Raw genomic sequence first — 10,915 nt, forward strand, 5'->3', positions numbered from 1 at the left:
AATGGTGTTTATTTTTTCCACCTGGTATTTGACTTGACACTATTATATTTGACCCATGATTGAGCATGTTCATTTATGTTATAAAGCAGTTTGATGGCATTCCCTGTATTTCATTGTATTAACACCCAGTGTCTATTAGTAACGTGTCATCTATGAAGTAATGCTTATTAAACAGGGACAATAGCTATACTGTAACAATTTGCCACTTTATTCAGAAACAATAAAGTAGAACTGATGCAAACTGTATGGCAGTGAAGCAGGCAGATGCAAGTTCACCAGATGATGGATATTCAACTTTATGTAAAGGACATATGGGACTAAACTTAGACACTCACACATTCAGATGTCTCACAAGATCACACTATAATTGTTAATGCTTTTTTAAGAAACATGGCATTTTAACAAGCATAGACACTTTTGATAGAAAAAGACTACACTAAAAGAAAAAAAAACATCTGTATTGTTGTGTAATAAAATGTTTCGGCGATCCATTACACTCAACGTCTGCTTTTTAATTACAATAAATTCATAAAAAAACACCCAGCTCTTCAGGCATAAATGATATATTTACATTATGGGTATCTGAAATCAGCTAAGGAAAAGAAAATACAAATACAAAAGACTGAACTTGTTCACTTTTTCTAAACAAAACCAGAGCAAACTTTAATCACGCTTCATTTACACATGTCTTAATCATGTGGTTGTGGGTGAGATCCTGTTTGGTCTGATGAACATGTCTGAACCATTGACCATATGACTATTAAACCATTTGCACTTTACAAATCTTATATTTTACTACCTTAGGAGCTCTTTTCTTGACATATCCACAGGATCCTCAGGTTTTTGACAACAACAACCATAGTTTTCACTTTCACAATTTGTCTCGCAAAAAAAAAAAAGACGACGACTCACAATCAGTACGAACAATTCATATAAATAAAGATCAATAATACAATGCTGATACAATATCATTACTACAGCTCAGTGTTTTTTTTTTTTTTTTTTTAAATACAAACAGGAAAAAGGCTTCATTAGCACCCTTATGTAACTTTTAATGCTCTGTTGGGAATTTGAGCTCCAATTCTGTTTTTGGAACAGAAAATGTGCTGCAAATGAGCAGCTCCAGTTGTAACAACTGATCTCAAAATGGTGAACACCTCTGTGACCCTGTGTGAATGTGTACAGTCTCAGGATTAATAATTAATAATGAAAGAAAATGTGTTAGAATGAATGGTTTGTGCGGTCGTGAATGTTGGTTTGACAGATAAAAGGACTGGCCAATATAATATATTATATAAATCACTGATACATACTTGTAGGGAATACAAATTCTGAATTTTAAATATGATTTCCCCCCCCTCACATTTCTCACTCAGAATCATATTACTGATTCAACCAAGACTTTTGCTGCCTTTTTCTAACAAAAAGTATTATACTGACAGCTTATTGCAAATTGTAAAGGAGCCAGACTTTACTTTATTAGTGTCTTTATCACATGTATTAACCGCATTAACAATATTTATTTTTCAGCTGTCTTTTTAAATGTGTTGAACAAATATAATTGAATAAAATATAATGTGGGTGCACAAAAGCTGCAAAGTTGGACATCAGTGCACCTGCCTACTCTTGATTGGTAAAAAGAGCCGCCCATGGGACAAAGAGCTGTTCACCTTCCTTTTCCACTGCATTTTCATAGTTTTTTCTTCCCACTGTTCTCAGTACCTCCTCACACAACCTTATCTGTCTTACGTGCACTGATGAAGGCCATGCCGTGTGTGCGGAAGTGTGTGTTTAGGTCCGAGGCCTTGTCAAAGTGACGGCCGCACACTCTGCAGCTCATGCTCCCCTCACCCTCCTCATCACCCTTCTCCTCCTCTCCGGATTTGGGTGTGTGTGATGTGTGGCGGCTGTCCTGTTGATCCTGCCTTAATTTGTGTGTAATGAAACGGTGACGGCTTAGCGAGGCAGCCGAGGCGAAGCAGGCTCCGCATTGCACACACTGCAGTGATGCTGACTCGCTGTCACGGTGCTTCAGAATGTGCTGCTGGAACTCGCCCCGGTCTAGCGTGCTGAAGCCACATGGCGCGCAGCGAAAACCGCCCTCCTCCTCTTCTGCTTCCTCTTCCTTCTCACATGAACGCGTTCGTTTGGCCGGGCTTGTTGTCTCTTCCCCTCCGGTATCTGGCACGTCAGCCCCGCCTCCGACAGAGGAAGCTCCGCCCTCATAGTCAACCTCTGAGGAACTTCCTGCTCCGTCGCCTGGTGCTGAGCGTTTTCTTGTATTTGGGGTATTCTGACAATACACAGTATTCTAGATATTATCATATGCAATGTGCAACTTATGGTAAACCAAGATAAATCAAGGTCATATGACATAAAACATGCCACAACAAATGGTGCACTAATGTGTATCTGTAGCTTTTGTTATAGTGCCGTGCTGGCTGCAGCGTAATGACCGCCGATTGCTGCAATTTACTTCTAAACTTAAGCACCTAATCAGAAAATGCTAATCTACTTCAAATTACAACAGTGGCAATGCATTACTGCATAGATTCCCAACAGTGTCCTGAAAATTTAGGGTTTTGCCTATTCCCATTTGAACTGAGGAAAGGTTTAAATTTAGCTCCTGGACCAGACCAGAGTCTGAGAGAACCTGAAATGTATTTCTTTACCCGCTTCTCTATTGTCTGTCTAGTTCGGATGCCGTGCCTGACTCGGATGTGCTTCTCCAGTATCAGACGACTGCTGAATGTTCGTTTGCCCTCCGAACAGTACCTGTGATGGAAAGAAAAAAAAAACAAAAAAAACAAATCTGACTCTTGAACCATCAAGGTTCCCATATGTTTTTGCCATGACACCACATTTGATCCACCTGATCCCCTCAACAAATAATAACTGCGTCTTTTAAAGTGAAGCCTATACAAAAAGAACTGAATGGAATACTTTTAGATGTAGTAAGTTAACAGATTTGCTTTAGTCTATTCTTCCTTCAATGCTCAATTTAGTTATTTAAAGGGGCTGTATTATGGAAAATTCACTTTTAAATGGTGTTTGAACATAAATCTGTGTCAGCAGTGTGTGTACACAACAACCCTACAATGGTAAAGATCCACCCACTCCTTTTTTATATTCCCAATAAATCATAAACAGTGTCTCAAAATGAGTTGTTTTCATTTTCTACCCAACGTGACATCACGTTGGAACAAGACCCGCCCAGGGGGTCTATTAGCATAGATCCTCCCCTGAGTGAGCTGCACAGAGTCTGCCATGTTTTCCATGCTGGAGCAGCTACAGCGGTAAGAAGAATGTCTCAGCTTCGTGAGCGCTGAAAGTGTTCTGTTCTTGGCTGAACATAAGAGTTTTCATGTACTCCCGGCATCAGAGCCACTAAAGACGAGAAATGGAGAAGTTCTATTTTTGAAGTAAATGTGCCCCAAAAAAATAGCTAAATTCGTATAGGTTTGTGCGAATCATTTTACACCAGACTGCTTTGTGAACAAGCGTCAATACAAAACAGGATTTGCTAAAAACTTGATTCTCAAGAATGGATCAGTACCAACTGTTCATGATCAAGCTTCATATCCAGAAGACGCAAGTTTCGCACTTTATATTTTGTGAAAAATTGCAAACCGCCTTTCTGAATGAGCTTGTTAGCAGATTCCACGACTAATGCGGCTAAAGTTACCATAGTCTCTGACTGTATTCATGGAGACCAGAGCGATGTTGTAATTTTTATTTTTAACCCGAAAATGCTTACTGTCTTTATAATTCATATCCCCACCTTTATTATGCACAATATAGTAAGGTGATTATCTTTTTGAAAACTGTAGGTTTTGTGTGAATCATTTTACACCAGACTGCTTTGTGAATGAGCTTGTTGTTGTTGCCATAGTCTCCAAAGCCAGAGCTGTAAAGCCACAGCCCTCTTGTGGAAAGGGGGCAGGGAGCTGCAGCTCAAGAGACATTTAAAGAGATACACACAAAAACAGTGTGTTTTTGCTTCCACCCAAAAATGTCATTTTCAGTACAGTATAATAATGATAATGAGTCTTTATTGGTCACATATACAGTAGAGCACAGTGAAATTCTTTTCTTCGCATACCCCAGCCTGTCAGGAAGCTGGGGTCAGAGCGCAGGGTCAGCCATGATATGGCGCCCATGGAGGAGAGAGGGTTAAGGGCCTTGTTCAAGGGCCCAACAGTGGCAGCTTGGCAGTGCTGGGGCTTGAACCGCCATGCCACCACGCCACCACTGCCCTGATGAATGATCCGTGGGGTATTTTGAGCTGAAACTTCACAGACACATTCTGGGGACACCTGAGACTTCTATTACATTTTGTAAAAAGGCTTAAAATAGGTCTCCATTAAATTAGTTTGTGACCAGCTTGTAATTACACCATAAGTTCCTTCATCTGAAATGAAAACAAAAAAAAACAAAAAAAAAAACAAACAAGTTAACTCACTGGCATTGGAAGACTCTCTTGACACCCTCGTGAATGACACGGACATGGCGACGCAGGCTGTTGGCCGAGCTGAAGGAACGCTCACACATCCGACATGGAAATTTCTTTATCGACTACAGGACCAGAGAACCATACATTTATACACATAATATTTTATTCAAATCACATGTACATTTTATTTTTATAGTTACTAATTGTGACTTCCTCCTAATACAATCTTTCATGTAGTTGGTGTTTAAGCAACAATAAAATATTTTATTATATATATATTATGAATCAAATATACAAAGTAATGAATAAATAAATAAATGAATGAATAAAGTAAAATAATGTTGGGTGTGTATTTACTGTGCCATGCTCATTCTTCATGTGGTCAATGTAATCATCTCTCTCTCTGTATCGTGTCTTGCACTCCCTGCATCTCCACTCCATGCTACTCCCACTATCTGGGGAACTGGGCTGGTCTTCCTCATCATTATCTTCTTCCTCCTCCTCTTCATGTTCTCTTTCCTCTCCTTCCTCTTCTTTCTCTTCTTCCTCCCCCTCACCTTGTCCTTGCTTTCTCGATGTGGCGTTTGCATTCGAGGCTGAGACAGGAGACGAGGCACTGGGTGGAGCCTCTGATTTGCCTGACAGGCCTCTATGTGCAGTCTGTATAGGAGAGAAGTGGAGTCAATCAAAGGCGAATGAAGATAAGGATGTGAGCATGATTCACATGCCAGCTCACAAATTATTAGTATATGTGCTTGGTACAGAGCTTTGCGCAAGGTAACACTGAAGTTACCCGGTAAAGGCCAAACCAAAACTTTACTGTATGCCTTTACTGACACCACATTCTTTTAAGAAAAACGCAAAGAATGGGCAACACAAAAAGGCAAGAGGACAGGAAGAGAATTGCACTTTACTGCTACTAACCTTGATGTGTTCCATCATAGAACCCTTTTGAGCATATAACTTGGTGCAGTCTGGACATTTAAAAACATGCACTTTCTGCTTGGCCAGGTGAGTATCAAAATGCATATACAGCAAAGGTTTCTGGGTAAAGACTGTGTCGCACATCACACACTTGTAAATCATCCTACAGAATGGAAGTACAGAATGATGACACATAATTAGGGATTACAGTACACAGGGATAACTGACCTGAAATAAGTCTCCCAAAAACAATATTCATACATACAGCACATAAGGTTTATAAACATTATATTAGTATGGTGTGGGAAAATCACAAAGCCCAAATTACACTGGCAACAAATACTTGGCTATTAAAAGTTTTGCTAAATACAACAATAAATATACGCACCGACAATAGCTGTTGTTTGCTTTAAAAGCTCAATCTTGGCTTTTATTGATTATACTAACGTACATGTTAATATATTAATATGTGATCTTTTTTTTTTTTTTTAGCTATAGCAACGTACTGCACTCTGATTCTAGATTCAGATAAAGGTCATCACTTTGCAGGCTTTAGAGAACATCTAGAACATACTTGGCCTGAGCAGCACTGAGGGTGGGGTGCTGGGTGCTGATATGACCCTGGGCACTGGGGGCTGATTTGAAGGCCATTGGGCAGTGTGGACACTTGTGGAACACTTCGCAGTGAGCAGTCTGAATGTGAGATTTGATGGAGTTCAGCCCACCAAACACCACCTGACAGCTGGAGCATCTACAGAAACAGAACAAATCCCTTCAGTGATTGTATCTGAAGTATTTTCAAAATTCTAATATCTAACCAATTTCTAGTGCAACCCTGTAACACACCCTGTCAGGCACTGACATGACATGAGTGTCTAAAATAATTATTTTTCCATTTTTTGTACTTGTAAACATTTAGACCAACGCGAAGACCTGTAACCGATGCGTCTGGCAAAATGAAGACAGGCCTCCTCTAGATGGGTCTTAAAACTGGCTTGACGGGCAATGCCACCACATTCTGGACACACATGAGGAGCCCGGTGCTTATGGATTCGCTGGTGAGCTGACACACTGCACCCGTTAGGTAGCATCATTGGCGGAGAGCAAAGCATACAGGTCTGAGAAAAGAAGAGAGAGCAGTAAAGATCTGTATAGCAGTGATCGTGCAAGTTAACTGTGTTGAAATTGTGTAACAGCAAAATGACTCATTTCAACTGCCATGTACAGCAATTCATAGGAGCATGCTTTCTGTGTGTTGGTTAATAACGTTAATGATAATAATAAAAAATCAAAGTTGTTGCTACTCACTGAATTAGGGGTAGCTCTGATTTGCTGGAAATGGGCAACTAGCTCAGCCTTGCCTGCAAACTGAGTCTGGCATTCAGGACATTTGAAATTGTTGTACTGAAGAACTTCACCCTTCTTGCAGGGAAGAGGCATTAGGACATGAGGACTCTGAGGCCCACGGCGAGCTGGACTGGTTTGGGAAGCAACCGGGCCTTGTGAGGGTGACTCTTTTAGTGGACTTGGAGTGGAAGGGATCGAGGGTGTTCCTGACTGGTTAGCGGGAGTTGACAAAGATGGAGAAGAAAGTGGAGGCGAGAGCATACCTAGAAGTACAGCATGGAACATTCTTGAAATGAATGCTTTCATATTACTAACTGTAAAAATTAATAATCTTTGTTCCATAGGATGTAACATGTATAGTGAAAACAACAGATTACATACCAATAGGTGTGGTGTCCTGCTGGCCGATCATTTGCTCCACAGTAACTGGTCTCATGACCAGGTGTGAGCACTGCATAACTAGTCCTCTTTCTTTATGCTCCCGAGCATGCAGCAGCAGACTGCACTTATTAAAAAAGGCCAGGCGCTTTGCGCAGTGATTACAGGTCACCTCGATTCTTAGGGAGCGCCTATCATAGTGACGTGCCAGACTGCGCTCCAGAGCAAAGGCGTCCCCACACTCTAGACAGCGGTAGCCTGTTGCAGGCATGGGGAGACCCCACTCAGGTGGTGGTGGTGTAGAGAGATCGGGGCGGTAGCTAGGAAGCAGGTTCTTGCTGTTCAGGATCTTGTTGAAGGCTTCGACCAGGCTTGACTGGCTGCGGGAAATAACAGCCCCTGTGCTGTTGACAATAGAGGCTGGCTTGCAAGGTATGTGAACATTAGGCGTTCCTCCGTTAGTTGGCCTCCCAGAAGTGGCACGCACGCTAATACCACTAACCGTAGGTGTCACTGGCAGGTTGGCAGCTTTCGTAATGCTGACAGCTGTGGCAGACACCTTGGTCTTGTCAGATGACACAGAGCTTTTGTTTTGAGCTTTGCTTGCTGCAGCTAGCATGGCACTGCTTGCTTCTAAAGTGGACAAAGGCAGGGTGGAACCTTTTACCATTCGACCAGTGGGTTCAGCTCTTTGGGCTTTGTTAGCATTGACTGTCTGACCTTCTGGTTGCACTTTTGCACCATCTGTGCCTTTACCTGCAGCTCCTTTCCCAGCCACACGGGTAACTGTTCGAGTAATGCTTCCTGTGGAGGTTTTAATGGTCTTTATTCTGACTTTAAGAGGCCTGGAGGATATGTTACCATCGGCTGCAGTGCCTCCACTGCTATCAGGGATCGCGAGGCACTGGGTAGCAATGCTCTCATCTTCCACCTCCATTTTTTCTTCCTCTTTTTGTCCACTGTCCTGACCTAAATTAGCTGCATCCCCATTCTCCTCATTGACCGGTTTGGCCACCTCCATCTCCTCTTCTTCCTCTTTAGGTTCTCGGAGGCCTGTAGGTGAGGAGGAAGCAATTCGTGCTGGGCTGGAAGACTTTTTACAAGCTGCAGGCATTGTTACTGAAACCTTGGGGATCTCAGGCTCTGGACTTTCTGGTGAGTCACGTTCCTCAATGACATGCTCTGGATTTCGTTCTTCTGGGGGTGGGCTCTTAACATTTCCTGTCTGAACAGGTGAAGAAAGCCAGTTCTGCACCTGAGGGGATGCGGGTGAGGCCAAAGGTATGTCACCTGGTTTGGGGTAAGCAGCTGAAGACATGGGTGCTGAGCGGGGAAGTGATGGGGACTCTGAACTATCTGCGGGAGACTTAAGTCTGCGTGAACATTTTGGAGAGGTTGGAGAGCCTGGACTTTCTTGAATGACCAGTGATCCCCCAGAATCTGGATCCGAATCTTCCTCCTCTGAGTCCATACGCCTGAATTCTGATGAACTGTGGCGTGCAGTGCCATTAAATGGTTCTGTCAAACTTGTAGCATGTGGTGATGAGGCAACAGCCCCTGACACACGGGACCCAACTGAAGGAGAGGCTGATGAAGGTGATGAAGAAGGAACAGTGGAAGAATTGGGGAGATATGGTTTGGGAGGGGGGAAAAAAGGAGAAGCCACTCCACTCGTGCCCCCAGGAACAGCAGCACTCTTTGTCTTGTCAGCTCCTTCCAATCCTATTTCCTGCTGTGCATGCTGCTGTTGCTGCAGCATCTGCATCCTTCTGGCCCTACCAACAGGGTCTCCAGACCCCTGTGCCATCAGAGGTTTTAGCTTGTTGAAGATGTTGCTACTCTGTTTGGAGGTGTTAGCACATCCAAGCACTGACCCCGTGGTGTCCGGAGTCACTTTGGAGCCACACAGAGGCCACTGCTCCCCATTTGGCTGGTTTCGAGACTGAGACAGATGACCTGCCCCACCTGAGGACACAAATCCATTATGGTTGAGTGGTTCCGACACTGGTACATCACCACCTTCAAAGGCTTCACTACGCACCCGATTCTTTACAATAACACTAACGATAGAGGGATCGCTCTGTGAATCAGTGGCCGGGCTGGGGGCTCTGAGGGTGGAACTTCCGCCAACTCCGCTCTCGCTTGATTTTGTGATGGACCCACTGCTTGATCCCTGGTGCCCCTCCACCTCTTCTGGTGCTGACTGAATGGCCTCTTTGGCATCGATATCAGGAATATCAAATGCTGCCAACAAGTCATCAAAATCGGGGGTCTTCATGTCCCCCATGCCAGGACAGTGGACTCAAATCTAAAGAGCGATGACACAAAAAAATTACAGGTACTGTTACTGCAAAGCAACATTGGGCAATGCATATATTGTATGGAAATACATGATACATAAAGTTCATGTTTAAATAATAATAATAATGATAATAATTACACTGTTCATTCACTCCAATATATATATGTATGTATGTATGTATGCATGTGTATATATACACACACACATATATATATACATATTTATATAGGTTTATATATATATATATATATACACCTCTAAGATTTAGTGATACTCGTGTTATTAATCTCTAAGGCGGTAATGTATTTATTAAATGGTTTTGCAGTGATATCAAACGTCTAGCTCTGGTCAGAGCCGTGGCTTTGTTAGCATACGGACTGTTCACAAAATTCTTCCATTATCACAGATTCATAAAATGCAAGATCTTAAAACGTTTCCAATGCCTCCTGGATAACATCTAGCAATTACTGAAACTAGTAAAAACACTAATGATTGTAATGTAACGTATACACCTTGAATACCCAGGCTAGCTAGCTACAGTGTCAACACAAGGCAGCTAGCCAGAGAAAGCCAAGCTGGCTGCTTATACATTTTATATTCTTTATTTGCAATATGTGATGCTATCTAGCTCGTGTACACACTATTGCGCTTTCGAGTAAATAACAGTGACAATAATATATACGATGCGGGGGGGGGGTCTAGTGATGATTAATATGTACAAGCACGTAACAAACCGCGCTTTCAATTGTGCAGAAGAAGAGCACAGAGCACTTGTTAGCCAGCAGGTCTTATTGCTAGCGGGTTCATATGCTAACTGCGGATACGAGACGTCTACAAACACCCTTTTTTATTAACCACTAGAAAACGATGCATTTAACCCGTTAATAAAGCGTCTCCCTATATGAAGTATTTTAGCTAATAGGTTATCTGAATCATTTTGAAGCATGTATTGGCCTAGTGCTGCGTAGCTAAGCTAGCTAGCTAGCTAGCTCGGTGCTACAGTTTATTTTAGGCTCGCGCTCCTCCATGACGGCTCGTGAAGCTCGACTGGCCACCGCACGAGCCATCGAAGGGTCATTTAAACGAAGGCCACTGCGGTGTAAAATGCAACACATTTCTTCACTGTAAATGTCGTTGCGTGGATTTCAAAACATAAAAACGTGACAGACGTTACTGAAATCTTTCATTTTCAAAGAAAAAGAGTGCTCGTCGTGCGTTTTACTGCCAACAAGCAAGCATTTGTTTACCTGATTATCTGAGATTCCCGACTATCCTCACTCCACTTGAAGCGCCTTAACTTCCCCGTCATCAGTCAGCTACGGCCAGGTCCAGACAGATCACAGTTTTTGCCTTGTAAAAACCAACAGCGGGCAGCTGATAAATATCATTTTGTGGATTACATTTGACATCTGGGATTCTAATGACTATTGAAAGTCTCACAGTGTGATGTATCACCACTGATAACAGATTTCCACCTACAGATGGTGAATTTTTTATTTTTTATTTTTGTT

General features: G+C 42.5%; 1 protein-coding gene and 1 non-coding gene across 2 annotated transcripts; both read right to left on the minus strand.

Annotated features, from left to right (window-relative positions):
* Positions 1-280: 280 nt before the first annotated feature.
* On the minus strand, positions 281-10,714 carry znf687b (zinc finger protein 687b). Its single transcript, XM_053638040.1, has 10 exons — positions 10,652-10,714; positions 7,106-9,410; positions 6,686-6,987; positions 6,311-6,495; positions 5,952-6,128; positions 5,378-5,540; positions 4,811-5,113; positions 4,463-4,575; positions 2,673-2,775; positions 281-2,293 (listed from the first exon to the last, which is right to left on the minus strand). Exons 2-10 carry the CDS (start codon positions 9,387-9,389, stop codon positions 1,727-1,729), a joined length of 4,197 nt encoding a protein of 1,398 aa, XP_053494015.1. The 5' UTR covers positions 9,390-9,410; positions 10,652-10,714; the 3' UTR covers positions 281-1,726.
* On the minus strand, positions 5,201-5,339 carry LOC128616387 (small nucleolar RNA SNORA13). Its single transcript, XR_008387437.1, has one exon. It is a non-coding gene; the product is annotated as a small nucleolar RNA SNORA13 (small nucleolar RNA).
* Positions 10,715-10,915: the final 201 nt, after the last annotated feature.

Source organism: Ictalurus furcatus, chromosome 12 (assembly GCF_023375685.1).
Source record: "Ictalurus furcatus strain D&B chromosome 12, Billie_1.0, whole genome shotgun sequence".
In the NCBI taxonomy this organism is placed as follows: domain Eukaryota; kingdom Metazoa; phylum Chordata; class Actinopteri; order Siluriformes; family Ictaluridae; genus Ictalurus; species Ictalurus furcatus.